A 19,321-nucleotide genomic window follows, 5' to 3' on the forward strand; every position below is an offset into this window, starting at 1 on the left:
ATATTTTCCAACATGAGAGCCAGCTAGAATGAGCAATCTTTTCTTATCCCTCTTTGTTAGTGTAATCAGGCTAACATCTTGTTTGGACACTCAGTACACATAGGAAGTTTTGTGGCAGAGACGTCTCAGCGGGAGTGCCTCCCAAGTCCTGCCCTTGAGCAGTACTGATGGCACTTCCTGTTGGTTTGGGTTGTGAATAGGTTTATGTAAGACTGGCACCAGAGGTGCAACACATGGCTGAAGACAGTTGTATTGATTTCTCATTCATGACAGCTGCTGAACAAGCGGCTGAGGGCATCTGCCGTCATGTTCAATACTCCAGGGAAATACAAGGCAATGGGGGTGACCAGATGCTGAATGCATCATGTCTACAGCTTTTACGGCTTCCGCACTCAGGGATGGGGACTGGACTCCCCCTTGGCAGTTGACGTAATTCATGCAGGTGATATTGTCAGTAAGGATGTTAACCAACCTGCATGCCAGGAACCGTTGGAAGTGCTTGCATCCATAATGAACTGCTCGGAGCTCCAAGAGGTTGATGTGGAGTGCCTGTCCATTGAACAACCACTTGCCCTGCACTGGGTAGGAACCCAGATGGGTCCCCCAAACCAGAAGAGAAGCATTCATTGCAAGGGTAATGGATAGTGGCAATTGGTGAAAAGGCACAGCAGTGAGAACATTGCCCGAGCACATCTATGACCAGTGAGGCAAGAACACGTGGTGGAATGGCCACAGTTTTGGAGTGTGGGTCCCTGGCCAGGGTAATGCACATGGCCAGCCGTGACTGGAGGCAGTGTATGTGAAGTCTGTCCAGCCTGACCACGTAGGTGGAAGTGGCCATGTGTCCCAGCACAGTGAGAGGCAGGTGTGCACGGTGATGGTGGGGGATAGGCGTGCTACCTGAATTAGGTCACTTAGGGCCTCATATCACTGGACAGACAGTGTAGCCTTGGCAGTGACAGTATGTGCGCTTCTATGAATTCCAGAGACTGTGCGGATTGGCACATGGCCTTCTCATGGTTTATGTGGAAGCCGAGACTGAGCAAGAGGTCCAAGGTGACTTATCACGTGCTGAGTTTTGGTAAAAGATAGGCCTTTCAGAAGGCAATCATCCACATAGGGGAAGAAAATGACCCCTTGTCACCATAAGTGGGCAGCCACAACTACCAGAGTCTTGGAGAATACCCTGGGCCTTATGCATGCAGAAGTTTTGCAACCACTGCTAGTTGTCTCATGAATGCAAAATGATATAATCCCTCCAGTCTGTGCCGGTTTTGCAGATTGAGAACCTCTGCTCCACACTGTACAGTGACTCCAGCGCTGCCAGAAACTCCACAGCTGTTCTCTCCAGAGATTCATATCCATCACTGCCAGCAGAAACAATAAGCTCATTCTGCATGGGCATTATGTTCAGAAGACATCACATCAGAGTGTGGCAACTGACCACAAAACAGTGCATCAAACTTTGAAGCATACTGGGATCCATGTTAGTGTCTGTAATGGTGGCTGACAGTCAAGATGAAAACCATACAAAAATGCTGTCCGTCCCGCCGCCCCAAGCTGGAAAGAGGAGGTGAGGAAAATGCAGCCTGGGATGATGACATCAGAAACCCAGAACCATTTGTGCGAGTTTTTTCCCCAGAAGACACCAGCACAAAATCCCAAAAGGCAATGGGGCTGCAGGAACTATGTGATAGGTGCCCACAATGCACTGCTACCACAGTCAGATTCAGGCAACCATGTGGGGACACACTAAATTGAATTTCTGAGCTGGTCAGGACACTCACCCTGGACTTTAGAAAATGTAATGTTAAAAATTCGACTTTATTTCCAAGTGTAGACATACCCTGAGAGGTCAGTATTGGTAATACAGCCAGGCAGGGGAACATATAGTCACAACCTATAAGAGTGTATCACATAGAAGATCTGCATCCAGAAGGCCCTAAGACAGTGGCAGTGCCTGGACCTCATTCAGTCTTGAAGTGACTGAACCCCTCATGGCAGGGATGATCAGGAGCTACAACACCATCACTTAATTTTGACACTGGTCAAGGAAGCCAAATACCTCTTCCAAGACTCAACCCTTATGGCTCTGTGCACAACAGAGTCAGAAGGTTTAACCACTTCAGCAGCTTGGAGGTAAATTCAGATAGCATGTTAACCCCCAGGCTCATAAATGCCTGAATATGAAGCAAAGAGAAGGCAAATGACCTTTCCAAAGCAAACCCAACACTGCACATGGGCATCCACAGCTAGAGGGACACCAGAACAAGAAGGGTTCCAATATATCAAACCAAGGACACACGCATCACAATACTTAGCCAAAAATAATAAAGGAAAATGGGGGCTGGGGTAGGGAAGGAAAAAAGAGCTAACTAAAACCTAACAAACTAAGAAAGTGACATCATGGGAATCATCTACTTTAATGAATCCAGGTCTAAACACTGGACAAGATTTGTCAAGTAACTAAGATGGTGATGCAACATGCATCCCCCCCCGCCTTTTTTTTTTTTTTTTTTTTTTTTTTTTTACAGCCCCCATGAGGAAAGAGGTAGAAGTACAACGTTTCAAGAGGCACCTACACTAGCATGTTCAACAAGTCCAAACTACTCTACTGTTGCATCCCAAGATGGGAATGTGAAGTGTTAGTGTACGAACACCAGAAAGTACAAATGAAAAGTCCTTTTTCACAGTCCATCTGTAGGAAGGTACAAATAATGAACAGTACAACTGGTGGGGGCTGGAGGGGAAAGCTAGATTTGAAAGCCTGGAAAACGGTGATATTTAGTCAACTCAGTTTTATTAAATATAAGAAATTCTGGAGCCTTGTCTCTTGTGAGGTTAAGGGATTTGAAATGCAGAAAATCAAGAGCTCTCAGTGGTGGAGTGGGCTGAAAATAATAGACAGAGAGGTCACAATAAAATGAGACCCAGTGGCATACAGAACAGAAAAAAAGGGAAATTTACATTAGCAAAGCCACTGCATGCTTCTCTAATGTTTCCAACACTGAAAGAGAGCAATCTTGGCAGACAGCAGCAAAAAAGCCATTGGAGAGAGAAGTAATTTGCTACTGCCTGAATAAAATAAGATTTAAAAAGACTCTTGGCTGGTATTTATAGATCAGTGCTATTTATCTTAATTTCACCGATTAAAATTAGAATCTGAGATATACATGTTCAACAAGTTGATTGACGCAAGACCATAATCTTAGTGATTATTTATTTTTATTACCTTGGACAGTTGCACAACAAAGATTTGCTTTTATAAATGATGTTTCCCACAACTCTGAAACCACAATCTGAAACACAGTCACTCATCTCACGTGGGTGAAACAAACTAAAAGTTGTGTTAACAGGTCTGGGGCTAAGGATGTCTTCTCCTTTCCACAGAACATCCCTCTATAGCACTGAGGAATAGAGAGACCTAAGAAGAAAAAATATATACCTCCTATTCCAAAATGTCAGCTTACTCCAAAATACACTGAAAAATACAAAGTATTAACTCTTGAGAACAACGCCATTCCAAATGTCTATGCACAATATACTGAAATATTTGCTGGCAATATTAAATGGAACTATATCACCTGTACTCCTGGGACCTATCCTACAGCTCCTTATTGATACAATTTTAGATAGCGGGTGAAAAAATTGAGAATTTCTCAGTCACACTCATTGCTATAACAGCTGCACAGGGGAACACAGCAAGAAACCAGAATGAACAAGTAAGAAGAAAAAAAAAACCTTACAAAGTACCTTAAAGGTGAGGACAAAAACTAATGAAACAAATGATCAAGTGGAAGGTGATGTGATCAGAGCAACAACCAAGAGAGACTACCTAACTTACATTTTGTAGGGATTAGAAGGGGAGAAAATAGATGTTAAGGAGATGTAACAGGGTCAAACTTTAGACCCCAAGTGGAAGGCAGCTCAGGACCCAGCCTGTGCTATGGGAAGGGCAGAAAGAGCTAATTAAGCTCCCAAGTAGAGGCAATAGGTTGTGGCAGCAGGCAACCAATTAATGAGAGCCAACTGATCTGACTGCAGGCAGGCTTAAAAGCACCACAGGCAAACAGAGCTGGGAGGAGAACGAGAGGTGGTGGAGGAGTTGAGAGATATCATGAGGGAGATAAGGAGAAGCCAAAAGCAGATCAGGAGTCGGAAGAGTGCCGGTAAGAGAGCTAGGGAGGGAAGGAGTGGCAGGGCAGTGAGAGAGGAGTAAATGAGACCGGCCACCAACCAGAAAAGCAGGAGTAGCTGCAGCCCAGACCCTGCAGTCCAAGGGCAGAAGCAAGTTACCTGAACCAAGATAAAGTGGCACCTTGCCACAGAGGCTAAAAAGAAAACTGTGATAATCAAAGAGATGATGAGGATACAAACAGAAAACTGTCTGTCTGGACCAAAAGTAAAAGATCTTAGAAAGGAAGCTGCAGCAAAGTTTTGATATGGCCCAGATATGTGGATCAAGAGATTATTCAAGAGACCACAGGTCTTACAGAGAGGATATTGGCTCTGTCAATAGTAAACGGAAAATGAAGTAGCAAGAGTATGGAAAGAAAGATAAGAAATTCAGATTCTGCCACAGTAAGGTTATGTTGTTTTTCTGATACCCAAGAGATGTCACAGAAAGAGATAAAGCTGTAAGACTGGATGAAGGAAAGAGACAAAGGGACCATTCAGAGTCTTAGTAAAAATTTAGGGAAAAATTCCTATAACTGGTCTGAAAAAAAATTATACAAAGCTCCATTTCCCACCACACCGCCCCTCACCCTATCTGTTTCCATGTCTTTTGTCTCACTTTGCAGATGGAAAAGTTTTATGACACGAGGAAGCAGGAGCATGACTGTGACACTGGACCCCAGGTAGAAACTGGAAGAACAGGAGAGATAAGAAGGGAAAAGCAATCACTGCCAAGGTCTCTGAGCAATCTGACTTATAATTCTGCTATTAATCACAGCAAGTTACGCTCCAGACTGATGATGGGTCAGAGGTTGAAGGAAAAGGAGCAGTTAAACAATGATCATCTACTCCTGGTGCTTATTCCTTTCCCAAGGTCATAATCCCCTTCATCAGAACAGGTAGATATCTGTTCCCCATGTGAAGTAGAGATGATGAAACTTTAAGCAAACAAGAGCTGAAATCCTGTTACCAATTTCCACACAATTTACAAGAATATCATATTTCTAAACAACACTACCAGCATTTATGATCATTTTATCATAGTGTAAAAATTAAGAACCAACGAATTTCTGTAACATCAAAATGATGGACCTTTTATTTTGTCCAGAGATTTTAGTTTATAATTTCCTTCAAGGCACAGTTCAAGGAAGTGGCATAGTACATTTATAAAATTGTACTTTAATTTTTAATATATTTGTATAGAAATGAATGCAAAGCCTCAATTTCAAAGCTGCTTAAAGTTACGCTTGCTTACTACATCTGTTTTTCATCAATAAGTTTCTAAATCAAAAATTCTTCACGTGAATTGCAGATCTTGTGGCAATAATCCAATTTCAGCAATCACACCTTTTTGTCAAAATAAAAGGAGGAGTATAAAGGAGAATGGAAACATACATATATCAAACTCTGTTGCAAAATATGTGATTGATTTCTATGACTAGTTGATATTGTTTCAAACTAGCTAACAGTAAGACTCTCACTATGAAGACCTGTTGTGAAAGCAAAACACTTCTCTAATCTTTTAGTGTACATCACCATTTCCAAACTTTATAAATTATTTTTATTTAAATTTGATTTTTAATATACATTTTCCTTAAAGACAAGTAAAAACTGTTTCATGCAAATTTTATACTAAAATTTAGGATTTTTTTTTCTGATCACATTGCACCCAGCTTCTATAATTTTGCAGTTTCTTACACACATATTGTGCAACATACGCTATCATTTTCAGACTGGGCACCACACTATAGCTCCAAGTCCCAGCTAGGCTGAAAAGAGATGAGACTTCTTCCCCTGCATGAGCTGTTCCTGAAGCTGTGTCAGACCTATCCTCCAGGAACCTCCCACTAGCTACAGGAAGCTCCACAACTGCTGGATGGAACTCCAGCTCTGAAAGCAGAACTGCAGAAGAAAGAATGGCAATACTATGATCCCAGTAGTAGATTTTTAACCCTTCCATGATCTCATTTGGTTTAGGACACCGCCCCCAGCCCCAACCCTCCCAGTCCAGTTACACCACCATGAAATTTCAGATTTAAATACCTGAAACAGTGCAACTGAAGTTTTAAAAATCCAGTGACTGTGAAATTTAGCTAAATGAACTGTGAATTTGGCAGGGCTCTAAGTGATAAGAATAAGAGTCCTGTACCAAGATCTCAGAGTCTGAAGAAGAATCAGTCCCTGTGGTGAAAGGAGAAGCTTCTGACATAAGTGTAAGAATCAAAGCCTGAAAGACTATTTATGTGGGTGTTACCAGGAAAGAAGAAAGGTGTTACCCTGGTAGACGAAAGAAGGAAAAGAAACTATGTCTAGTATAAGCAAGTCTTCCAGAACAAGAAATCTGAAGGGTTTTGGAGCACTAGGTTATCCAGAAGACAGTACCAAGGTATAAAATCTCAGGCCCAAGGACCCTGCAAGTGGGTGAAAGTCCACAACCCCATGTTTAGTCCAAGTCCAAACATCTACAGCACAATTTCGTAGTTCCACAGCCCAAACCCTGTGAACCCAACTCAGCTGACACAAGCTATCTACAGAAGTTTAGTTTCAATGTGGACACCCTACTTCCACTGACCATGCTCTGAGATATTGAAGCCAACATACAGATAGGGGAAATGAACCTTGCTGGGGCTAGGCCAGGGAATCTTCCATTGGAAGGATCTTTAGTCTAGTCGCTACATCTTCCCAAGACCTGCCTTCAAATTATGTGCAAACCTTACACTTAGATGGGACATGGCTGAAAGCTCCAGTGTTCATTACTTTGAGAAGACCTGTGGCAGGTCTGGTAGAGCTTAAAACTTTGGAATATCTAGAAGTAGTGGTCAACCAAAGGAGAGAAAAGAGGCTAGCCTCAGACCTGGCTGCAGGATGCTGCCCTTGCTTCCAGATGTGGACTCCATCCCGGGCCAGGCTTCTGGATGCTGGCCCCCAGGCTCTCTAGTCCAAGCCCTGGATCAGAGAGTCCAGAGTTAGGGAAGTATAACCTGTAGTTGTAGAATCAAGAAGCATGCAATCTTTCCATCTGCAGGCATTTGAGAAGAAACTGAAAGACAGCAGGCTGACTCCTTTCTATATGCCTCATTTATAGGGACAAGGTTCTGCTCTGTTCAACCATGGGCCCACAGCATCCTCCAGATGAGAGCACACAGACACACAGGCCGTGTCAATATGAGCCCCTTCCTTTTGGAAGGGGCATGGTAATGAGTGAGTTGGGAAGATGCTAATGAGGTGCTGGCAAATAGGAAGAAGGGGCTTTTGAAGTCCGGGGGGTCCTTTTGAAATGCCCCATCTACACAGGTCGTGCACTGCCTCATTAGCATCTTCCCAACTTGCTCATTACCATGCTCCTTACAAAAGGAAGGGGCTAGTGTAGACGTAGCCATGCAGTCTACTGTGGAGTACCCACAGACAAAGACATGCAAAGAAAAAAAAATCAAAATTATCCTTGCAAGTACTAACAGTACTGCTCCAGGTTACCTTGCTCAGGTTCTACTTCCTGAGCCAGTTCCATTTGCAGGGCCAGTGGATCTAATATGCTCAGCAATTTTGAGCACTTTGTGTTATTCAACAGACACCTATCTGGCCCATTAAGAAATTTTACTGATGGGCGACATTAGGTGTTCCATCCAGGCACCTTTGGTTTGAAGAAAAATACGTATCTTGGGAGGCAATATGGTTGCAGGGAAAAATAATTATAGCTCCTAAAGCAAATCAACAGGCTGCTATAAGGCAAAAGGGGAATGGAAAGAATATATAACTGAACTTTCCTTTCTTTAAAAGCCTTCTTTTGGGTTCTGCTGTTTTGGAAATATTCTCTGTGTGTTCAGTTCTTTAAGCACCCTCAAAGGAACTTTTGTACAAAACTCACAAAAATGTTGTTTTAATAAATCCACTAAACAGAAATAATGCAAAATGGTTCAGAAATATATCAAAAGTAAGTTGCCTGTTTACGTTATGAAGTTCTCTGTTTCATGCAAAATAAGAATAAGGAACTCAACATCACATTCTGGAGCTCTTAAACTTTGGTTGCACTGGGAGGCTTAACATTCAAAGCTGTCTCTATAGACCACCAGTTAACCACAGAAAACTTACTAGTAAGTTCATAGAGCTGCCTGTCCAAATGAAGCTGGCTCTACTTTTTTCCCTGCTGAGACACACAATAGACAGGGGACATGGGGGAGATAAAATAACTAAAAAGTATTAATGCACAATAATGTGTTCAAAACTGATTTATGATGCTAAAGACAGTTAAAAATAAATTCTTTCCTAAGACTACTTTTCAAAGTAAGCAATTACTTTAGTTTCCACAGGAACCACAACATTAGCCCACACATTAAATAACATCTCTCAGAATCACACTGATTACATGCTTGAGCTATCAGGACATACTTTAGGTATAGTTCTCTTCCAACAAATGTTGCACTTTTAACAGCTCTTCCCATCACTTTGTGTTCAGAGTGAGCAGCATTTCTGACTGCCAAACAAGGCAAGGGACCCTAGCTCTGCCCCTCCCTGAACACTGCTCTGCAGAATTCGGGAGGTGTTGAGAGGGAGAGGGAAGAGTTGATTGTGGGGCCCACAGGCAGGTGCAGTGAAGAGCAAAGAAGGGGAGCTTGACTGTTGGTGAGTGCACAGCACCTGCAATTTTTTTTTTCTCAGTGGATGCTCCAGACTTGGAGTATTCACAGCATCAGTGTCTATGCACACTCCTTTCCCCACCACAGCTCATTATGGGAGTAGTGAAAGTCAGCAACTCTAAACAGCAGAAAGAAAGAAATGGTCTAATCACCTTCCTCTAAAGAGCAGTTGTTGCCAGTGGAATTTCTACCTTCTTTTCCATGTATGTGGCATGAGAAGGAGAGAACTGAAAAGAAAGGATGGCACTAATTTGATCAGAACTCAGCTTCCCCTGCAGTCAGACAGAGAAACCAAGGGCTTTGTCTACACTCCACCTAGAAACAAGCTTCCCAGGCCAGGAAGACAGACTAACACACTCAGCAATACAGAGCACTTTGTGCTATTCAGCAGAAATCTATCTGGCCCTAATCAGCCACTGCACCTGCCTGTGGCCCCCACTGATTAAGACCTCCCTCTGGCTCTCAGAGCCTCCTGTATGCTGCAGAACAGCATGCAGGATGGGGCAGAAAGAGGCAAGCTGGGCCAAGAAAACAGACTCAGGTTAGTAGGGCTCAAACTAAGAGAGCTACAAACAATAGTGAGGCTACTGAAAGCCCACCAGCAGCCACTCATGCCAACCTATGATAATAGCACTGGTTCTAGTGTTCAATCCTCCTGGCACCTTTTGTCACAAAGATTGACATTGCTAAGTGATTTTCTGCTGGAGCAGCAAAAAGGTGGAGGGCAGCACACTGAAACTGTTTATATGTATCATGTAGTTTTTATGGCCATGTCTTCTACACCACACACATAACTCGACCAAGAACACAGGAAAAGAGCAGCTATTGTGGGGAGCTGGTAGCCCAACTGGTGCACCCTGACTCGGAGCAGGTAGCCTGGTGGGCTCAATCTAGCGTGGAGCAGGGAGCAAGAAGTCCCACAGGGACAGGGTTGCCAGGTGTCCGATATTGAATTGGATGGTCTGGTATTTAGGCTCCCTGTCCAGTTAAAAAAAATCAAAGAATACCAGACACGTAAACATTGGGTATTTTAATTTTACAGTAACCCTTCGCTTTACATGGCTTCATGGTGCATGAAACTTGCTTTAATGTGAGGTCCGCACAATGTGAAGCCGCAGGGCTCTCAGCCTGCCCAGCTTCCCACAGCTGTAGGCAGCCAGGAGGGTTAAAACCCCCTTCCCCCTGCTTCCCAGAGCAGTGCCACTTGACAGCTGTGCTGGTTCACCCTCATTAACCCCCTCCCCAGCTGGTTCAGCCCCCCCCCAACTCTCCCACCCCTGTGGCCCTAGCTCATCCCCCCAGCAGGGGGTTCCAGCCACACATAGGGGGCTCCAGCCACACATAGGGGGCTCCCCTCCAGCCCCTGCAGACCCGGTTCCAACCTCCATGGCCCAACCCCCCTGCACATCTAGGGCCCAACCTCCCCAGCCCCCATGCAGCCCCAGCTCAGTATACATGTAAGTGGGGCTCCAACCCCCCCTTGCTCAAGCAGCCCACCCCAGTGCACCCCATTCAACCTCTCCCCCACCCAGCTCACCCCCTCCCCCAGAAGCCCCAGCTCACCCCTGCACCTGAGGCTCCAGCTGTCAGCTGCCACCAGCATGAGCAGGGGCTCTAACCCCCCTGCCAGCTCAACCCACACCCAACCCGGTTCACCCCATTCCATCCCCCCCCCGCCCAGCTCCACCCCCCTCCACCAGATCCCCCCACCCCCGGCACACACTGGGCTCCCAGCCGACACGCACATGGAGCTCCAGCTGTCAGCTGCTGCAGGCGCATGAGGTTCTACCCACCCCAGCTAACTTCCCTTCCCTGATTCACCCTATTCAACATACCTTCCCACCGCACCCTGCTGCTTGTGTCCACTATTTTTGTGGAGGACATATGGCAACCCGATGCAAGGGCAGGCTGGCTCAGAAGCGGGAAGCCTGGGCAGCTGTCCCCCTGGGAGGAGCTTGGCTCTAACTAGAGCCACCACCCACCATAACTCTGGAGCCATGAAACTGACAGGAATGACAGCCAAAGTGGATGTAACTAACACATAGCATCTATGCTGATACTATGTCACATTAAATACACCCGCATAAGCCCTACTCCTCTTGTAGTGTAGAAGAGCACTTATATCAGCATTAGCACATACATCATCATGAGCAAGGCTCTACTACACATTCTTTAAGAAACTAACAGAAACCAATGTATGCACAAGCATTTAACAAATATGTTTGCAAGGTACATTCTCTGCATATGAACACATCAATTATTAACTTATTCTCGTAGACCTTTCTTCAAATACATTACAAAAAGATGTGTAATAATACAAACACTTGACTCAACTGAGGTTTTCCTGTTTTGGTCATTCTTCTACCAGACACAAAGGTATTGCATTCATTTAGAAAGGTGTGCCAAAAACCTGAGGTATTTTAAGTACCAATGGTTGAGAATGCAACACATTTACTCCAGGTGTTCTGTGGTATATTTCAGGCTTCATAACAGGAACAGCAACATGGTGACTTTTTAGACTCATTTGTTTCACTTTCATAGTATCTTACAGTATGTTTGACAAAAGCTATTTTGAGGGTTATTGTGAAAAAGGTAAAACTGACTAGATGTATGAGAAAGGTGTACATCATGTAAATAGTGTACATCATAAGTCATCTGAAAAATCAGCATTCACCACCACCCTTTTACACATATACATTTTGTAAACTGATTTTATATTCATATCTATAAACACAAACACAAGTTATTTATCATGAGTGATTCACTAAGAAATTGTTTCATGTGATCAAACAATATTTATTAGAAATCTGTGCATAATATTTTAACTCTCAACAATACCAAAATTTATCTTTCCAAAAACTATCCAAATACATGAACTATTTATGGAAAAAATTCTCTATGGTTTCAATTTCATTTGTTCAAGAATCACTGATTTCAGCACATTTAGAGAAATGACAAAACATCCAGTAAAATCCCTGATCATTAAAATAAACTTCTTGCCTAAAATGAAAACAGATTTTGAAAACAGTCACAGATCAGGTACATACAAAGCACACGTAAACTTGATTAATATATTTCATTTATTTATATCTCTAATGGAATACATTTTCAGTCTTCTAACCATTAAAATTGCTACTAGGAAGACAAGAACCATTATATACTTTTACATAAGAACATTAACAGAATGAAAGCTGAGAACATGTACATACCTGTCTGACCCCTGGTAAAAAGGATATCCTGGTTGAGGAACAGAGTTTGAAAACAACAACTCACTACCCATTGCCTTCATGTGTTGTATCCACTTAAAGTGTTCCCATATTCCTTACCAAAGAATTAAGTACAAACATTCATCGGTGCACTTGTTTCTCACCAGTACACTTAAATCTCTTCTGAACAAAGTGCATATTCAAAGGTCTCAAAATTCTGGCTGCATATAAGAAAATTTCTTCCTCAAGAGTGAGATTCCTAAAAGCCAACACCCTCATGACATCACATGACAAAAAATTACAAATGTAATCATCTCCTTAAAAAGAAGAGTCTGTCTCATTTCTAAACAGAAATAAAATCCTACAGTGCAAGCTTCTTGTAAAGACAGAACATGTAATGCTGAAGAGAAAAGAGACCTGCTGTCTGAAACACCAGCCTGAGATTGGCAGTCAGCCAGCAACCAGCAGAACTTATTGCCAATGCTGCAAATCTCTCCTATCAGCTAATGAAGATCTAGACTGCAGGGGAAACATGACTTTGCTCCCATGACAAGAAATCCCTTGAAAATGCAGTCAAGATCTATGATATGACCTTGAATGTCTATTACAGAATTCTCAGAAAGAATCATATCAGTAAAATCCTACAATTCATAGTTATTTTATCAACCATCTCAAACCAACATCACAGATTATTATTGTAATATGACAGACTCCTTCCTTCCCCATCTCCCCCCGCCCATAAAAAAGAAAACATATCACACTATTATGGAAACTAAACTTAAAAGGTACTGTGTTTCCTTGCTGTGGATTTGTTCCAAATCATACTGGCAAAATTCTTTAGGCAACTGAACAGACAGACAATGTAATTTTCAAGAGGGTTTTTGTGTTTTTTCTCCTCTTAAAGAGGAACAGAGAAAAACTGTATAAAAAGCAGATGAGAAAATGTGAACAATTACGTTTTAGTAAAGCCTTTACGTTCCAGTAACATAAAGCTTATGCTGAAAATGTTTAAAGCATACATAGCTTTTTTCAGTTTTAAAATGACAAATTTGTACATGTCCTTCAGTAAGTCAAAATGAAGGATGGACATGGGTTTTCATTTTAGTGTAATTTTAAATGGACTATAAACTTAAAAATAAATGTACTTCCTTACATATGCTAATAAAATGTACTGAAGATCCCTAAAAAGGAAATTTAAAATATCCAAATTATGGTTTATTATTTCTGCTTTTTTTTTATTTCTCTTATCCTGGAAATAAAAAAAAACAAACTTTCATTTTGTTTATTTTAAATTTCTAGTCAGTTTCTCATTCACTAGGAAAATGGTGGAAAGTTTCATTTTAAAATACCTAAGTTCATGTTTAAAGAAAAACTTCACATAACCTAAGTTTGTGAGATCCTAAAAAACACCCAACATCTTAATTTAAGAACAAATTTGATTGGACACTGAAATTCACCAGTTTTAAGATGTTTGTTTTCTTGTTCATATAAAAATATAAAGTTAAAAATGTCTATATTTCCGCCAACCAATCTGTTTTATGCAGTATTCTACCCAGGAAAAGAAATTAGAGGGAGTGCTTGAATTTACAGAAGGGTAAGAGCCCAGGGCAGGTGTAACCAGGAGGGCAAAGTAAGTTCACATTTGGGTACTCCAGGCTACTATGAAGCACTACATCTAAGTCCTTCTTGGTTTCGTCTGGTCATTTTGCACAACTTTCCTCATGAATGTTCTGAATGCAGCGTGCTCATCTTTGCTGGCTTCTCTCATGGATTGTACTTCCAAGCCCTTCATAATATTCTCAGGATTAGACAGATGGCAGCTTCTTTCAGAACAACAAAATTATACTCAATGAGAAAAAAGAATCCACAAATGTAGCTGTTGTGACTAGGAATAGCAAAAGAATGTACTCCTACTTCTTTCAACCCAAGGAACATAGTAAAAAGACTGGCTCAAAGAAGAAGTTAAAGTCAAATTTTCATTCATGTGTTGTATATGGGACATTCCATTTTGTCCTGAATACATAGGAGCATCATTGCTAGTAGCTCCTCAATCCACTCAACTCTTGGTATTTTAGAACAGCGACAATGCAAATAATGCATTTTAAAAACCTTGGACTTCACTTACAAATCATAATTTGAAATTATGAAGTTGGCCAACCCCACCAAAACGAATGTGCTAACAGTCACAAAAAAACCCAACCATGTGAGGAAGCTAGTCTTTTCTTTATACTTCCACATCTATTGTGCTTTTTGAAGTAAAAGTACTTTATCGTATAGTGTATATGTTTTTAAAGTGTGTATTAATGTCTCAATTTCAATTCAAAATTCTGACTAAATTGAAAGCACTTTGTGTAAGTAGCTTACCACAGCCTGGGGGGTGAGGGGAGAGGGGAGATGGAGAAATCTCAGCCTTTTATGCCTCATATATGGCTTAATTTAACTGGGAAGCTTTGGAGTGCTATAGCCAGCCACTTCAAATGCACTGATGCAAATTCCTAGAACAGATACACTGCACTGGTATAGAAAGAGACTTGTGGTAATGAAGCTTACTCTAGGTTTGAAGCACTAGTGTGGTTACCACAGGGCAGAAAAGGTCTTTACTACTTAGAATGCTTATTAGATAGGTATGGGCTCCAACATGTTTGTGCAAACCCACAGATCCTTCATTTAGCTCTCATGTATCCAGTTCACTCATGTACATGAGGATAATAATTGCTCAAACCAAAGCTTTATTATTAAGCATGGTTTTTGTAATTACATCTTTGAAACCCTCTGATTAAAGGTATATTGTGAAGAATAAGCAACTTCTTTTTCCAGTGGCCTCCCACTCAATCTACTGTATATTTTTACAGAGTATGTCTGTTTGATTAAGAAGTCTTCCAAAACATTAAAATCTAGAACCACCAAATTTGGTACACAACTTCCGCTTATCACAAGTTAAAGCAATGTAAGGGTTTGGTTATGCCAGGAAAACAGGATGTGCCTTGCAGTAACAATCCATTTTTTAAGAATGTGAAATAAAAAATTAGCTTAATAAATATAACACTTTTTGAAAAATGCAACCATTAAAATAAACCATGTGCATTTTCTTTTTATTTTAAAAAGTATCACTGATCTAAGGACATGAGCAACATCAGGAAAATCTGGTAGTTCCTATGCAAGATGATAAACAACAGAAATGTAATCGACCTGGGAACCTCCCAGTAAGAACTGCATTATTTCTGTCACATTTTTAGATTCTCATGAAGTTGATATGTAAAGGATTGGCCAACTTGAAGCAATAGTCAAGAATGGGAAGAGGATTTATAAGCACCTCACAAACTTGAAACTGGAATATATTTTTAAAAGTGGGATCCCTGCATTACATTAACATACCAATTTAGTATTATGAAAGGTTTTTTAAAAAATAAAAAAGGAGGTAGATATCAATACCACATACAAGCATATTTGTAAACTGAAAAAAAGAGAAGGAACAGAGCATCCTTTTAAACCTATTTCCTCGTGCAAGCTTAATCCCTGATTCCATATTTACTTGTCAAATATAAGTTTCAGTTTGGTCACATTATATTTTAATTCTGTGTTTAAACTGCTAACGAGTGCCAAGCAAGTTAAACTGATGAAGTTTGAAGTACCATAAAATGTTCCACACAAACTACCAAATAAGAAAACTACAGTGTTTGAAACATATTAAAGTTAAACAAAGTCACCAGGTCCATATATTTTAAACTACCTTAAGAATGGAATTACTGCATTGCTAGAAAAAATATTCACACACGCTTTTAAAATGGCTACTGAAGATGACTAGACTGTAACAAATTTTGTGCAACCATAATTTTAAAGGCTTTAGGAGTTCTGATGAAGTGGGGATTTGCTGGATTTTTCAAGGACTTGTATGCAGAGGGAGCGGGGTTCAGTGTCCATGAGTGCTACTGGTTTAATGAGGTGAATGGAGAGGCAGTTTGTTGGTACAGGGACCCACATGGAACCTGGAACTCTGGCCAGCGGTCTGGAGAGTGGAGACCCACCTCAGATTGCACAAATCAGCTCAGGGCAGCAGGAGGACAATGGACTATGGAGAGAGGATTCTGGTGACCTGATGTCACAGGGTGAACTCACCATCATGTCACTTCCTGCTGGTTGCTCAGGAAATTAGCTTGCTCCTCAGCAGGTTGCCCCCTTCTAACTGGTGCGTCCACCTCCCCATTCTCTCTATAGTCTTGTTTCAGACCTGCATCACTCCCAGATCACAGCACCCTCTCCAGGACACGATACTACAGCGGGGCACACTAGAGCATCTCACTCTCTTTCAGCGGACTCAGCAATCCTGTCTCACGGCATTCACCACTGGAATCAGCTGCAGCATCTGTCTAGCCCCTCACCTCAGAGTCAAGCCTAAATCCATAATCGACATTCCTTGGTGTAACTAGATACAGTATAAAGGGGAAGGGGAGGGACTCAAGCCTGCCCTCTTCTCTAAGTACAGACTCAGGGATCCTCCACCAGCTTTGCCCTGCCCTCGTCCCTCCCTTAACTGCCTCTCACTTCCTGGGCCATTTCCCCTCTGACCCCTTGCACCTTTCTGGACTCTCTCTCTCAGGCTAACAGTCTGGCAGGTGCCAGGCTGAAGCTTCTCCCAAACTCCCCTTAGCCTGCTCAGCACTGCTCTATCTAAGGTGCTGGCCCTTCTGATTCCCTGGCCAGGACCCAACTGACTCAGCTCTGCTGAATGGCTCCTTATATTCAGGACTCCTCCAGCAAGCTGCTTCTGATTGGTGGTTTCCAAGCCCTTTTCTAATTGTCTGTGGTGTTGTGCAGGCTCCCTCCAGCCTGCTTTACCCCTTCATTGCAGGAGTGAGGCAACCACCCCACTACACATGGCCATCTAATACCAGCCAGGGGAGAATAGAGAGGCAAAAAGAGATGGGCCTAGGTGACCTTGTTTACCTGGACAGAAGACAAAGGACAGGGGAGGCCTTTTTGGGGTCAGAGGTATCAGAGGCTTGACTGGAAGGAGCGGGCTTGTGAACTGACCAGAGAGAGCAGACAGACCCTACCTGGGTGCAGGGGAGATTTAGAGGAGGCCAGAGCTATGGGCCCTGAAATCTCCAGTGTTGTGCTCAGATGCTCAAGAAACCTTCCTGTTGTGTGCTGACTAATAGTTGCTCTGGTCTGGAGAACAGGGCTGCATTATTCCCTCTGGGAGTGGAGGCCCTGGGGATCCAGAGCAACTGAACCCCCTAAGGGAGTCCCTGTCTAGAGACAGGAATGCTGAAGGCTGAGAGAGGTGTTGTCCCAGAAGGTGGAGAAGCCTAACTCCTGAGAGAGAGAGAGTGGAGCACTGAGAAGGGCTGTCACACTGAAGCAGGGTTTCCCCCCAGGGACCACAGGGGACCAAGCATGGGCACAACGTGACAGTCTGTGGCAGGAGTGATATCAGAATGACAGACCAGTAATGTAATTAGCAAGCTAATTTTAAAAAACCAGTGCAGATAGGAAGGAAAAAGTATGTACCATCTAACAAGGGTTTACATTAACTGTGTCAGCTTAAAAAGAGGAGGATATGGCCTCTAACATGCCTCAATGAAGATATAGGAGCAAAGTGAAGCTATCAAAAACAGTATATTAGATGTTAAGGTGGATAAAGACGAGAATGGAGAATCAAAGAAATTATAACATCCTTATATAAATGAGGAGATGCTCTCATCTGAAATACTATGTTCAATACGGATCACCCATATCTCAGAAAGGATTTTGCAGAATTAGACCACTAAGGAGATTTCACAGTCTGTGGGGTTCTTTCAAAAAGGACCCCGTGTAAACGAGCCACGTGCAATCGAAAGCAGTACTTTCAAAGTGCTGCAGCCATCATTATGCTAATGAGGCACTGTATATTCATTGCAGCACCTCATTAGCATATCCCAAAGTGTCTCATTAGCATCACCCTTTCAAAAGGGAGGGAACGGGGCTAGTGTAGACATAGCCTTACTGTTGGTGGCAGGATACCGGACTAGATGAATCAAGTGATTGATCCAGAATGGCTATGGAAATTGCCATATTTCTGCTAAACCAATTCTCTGCTTGAGAAAAATAATTTTTGTAGTATCTGATGAGACTACAAATTGAATTCTCTTGACATTATAAATTCCATTTTATTTGAAACCCATCCCAATCTTTGTACTGGAAAGGTATATAGTTTTACTAAGTGGATTTTTTCTGTTAAAGAGATTGCGTTTATCATAAAACCTATTTAAAGAAAATTCACTTTCACAATTGGCAGGCATGGCATTATTAATTCCAGTCATAGAGTGTCTCAAACAAAGGCAATAAATTATCCAATCCTGAAAATCATTATCTACGTAGGTGGTCTTTGCATGCGTAAAGGTTTGCATAATCAGTCCCTACAGTTTTAAATCCTGCTGTTACTACTTCACTGCAGTTTTCTTACATGATGTTCTTCAGTGCCATTAATAGCATGAAAAAGCACAAAGGCAAATGGTAAAAACAAATATATTTTTGCCAATGCTAAACATAGAGTAAGCCTATTTTCCTTGTAATCTCTAAGGGTGTGTCTACATGGGCACAAATCTTCGAAATAGCCATGCTAATGGCCATTTCAAAGATTACTAATGAGGCACTGAATTGAATATTCAGCACCTCATTAGCATTAGGACGCTTCCGGCTGAAGCGCTTCTAAAGCCCCGCTTTCAAAAGCGCGCAGCTTGGCGCAGCTACGCGGGGGTCCTTTTCGAAAGGACTCCGCACCTTTTGAAATCTTCTTACCCCGATCACTGATAGGAATAAGGCGATTTTGAAAGGGGTGGGTCCTTTCGAAAAGTACCACGGCTGGAAGCGTCCTAATGCTAATGAGGCGCTGAATATTCATAAGAGAAGTCTCAGTTGAATCAAAAACAGTCTGGTGTGTATACGATCTCTTTGTAGATAATGAACTTGGTCATTTCTGAGAGTGTACAATGACAGGGGATCATATCACAGGGGGATGATTCTGGGACATTTGGGAACTCGAATATACACAGAGTGTTCACCTACATGGAAAAGTAAGAGCGGGCAAAATCTTGAGAAGGTTGTCCAGAGTGGCAAACAGACTTGAGTGACATACAACATTCTGGAGGTTTTGGTGTAGGATTCCATTCTTTTACATGATGGCAGTTAATAGCATTTTATAATGTGATGATATATATACTATTATGGTCACCACCTATACAACTTTGGAAGCAAAGTTGTACATGTCAATCTGATAAATAGTATTGTCCTGGTAAAATGTGTGTGTCTGTACTCTATGTATAG

General features: G+C 42.0%; 1 protein-coding gene across 4 annotated transcripts in view; it reads right to left on the bottom strand.

Moving 5' to 3' along the window:
• Nucleotides 1–19,321, bottom strand: part of PLEKHA7 (pleckstrin homology domain containing A7) — a 252,758-nt gene that overhangs the window by 153,972 nt on the left and 79,465 nt on the right. The window contains exon 1 of one of the 4 annotated variants that reach the window (XM_074997732.1): nt 12,020–12,434. The exons of the other annotated variants lie outside the window; for them this stretch is intronic. Coding sequence (XP_074853833.1) covers nt 12,020–12,099 — 80 coding nt within the window. The 5' untranslated portion in view covers nt 12,100–12,434. Of the gene's footprint in view, nt 1–12,019; nt 12,435–19,321 lie in introns of those variants that run through there. 4 annotated transcript variants of the gene reach the window in all.

Source organism: Carettochelys insculpta, chromosome 6 (genome assembly GCF_033958435.1).
Source record: "Carettochelys insculpta isolate YL-2023 chromosome 6, ASM3395843v1, whole genome shotgun sequence".
NCBI classification, from domain to species: domain Eukaryota; kingdom Metazoa; phylum Chordata; order Testudines; family Carettochelyidae; genus Carettochelys; species Carettochelys insculpta.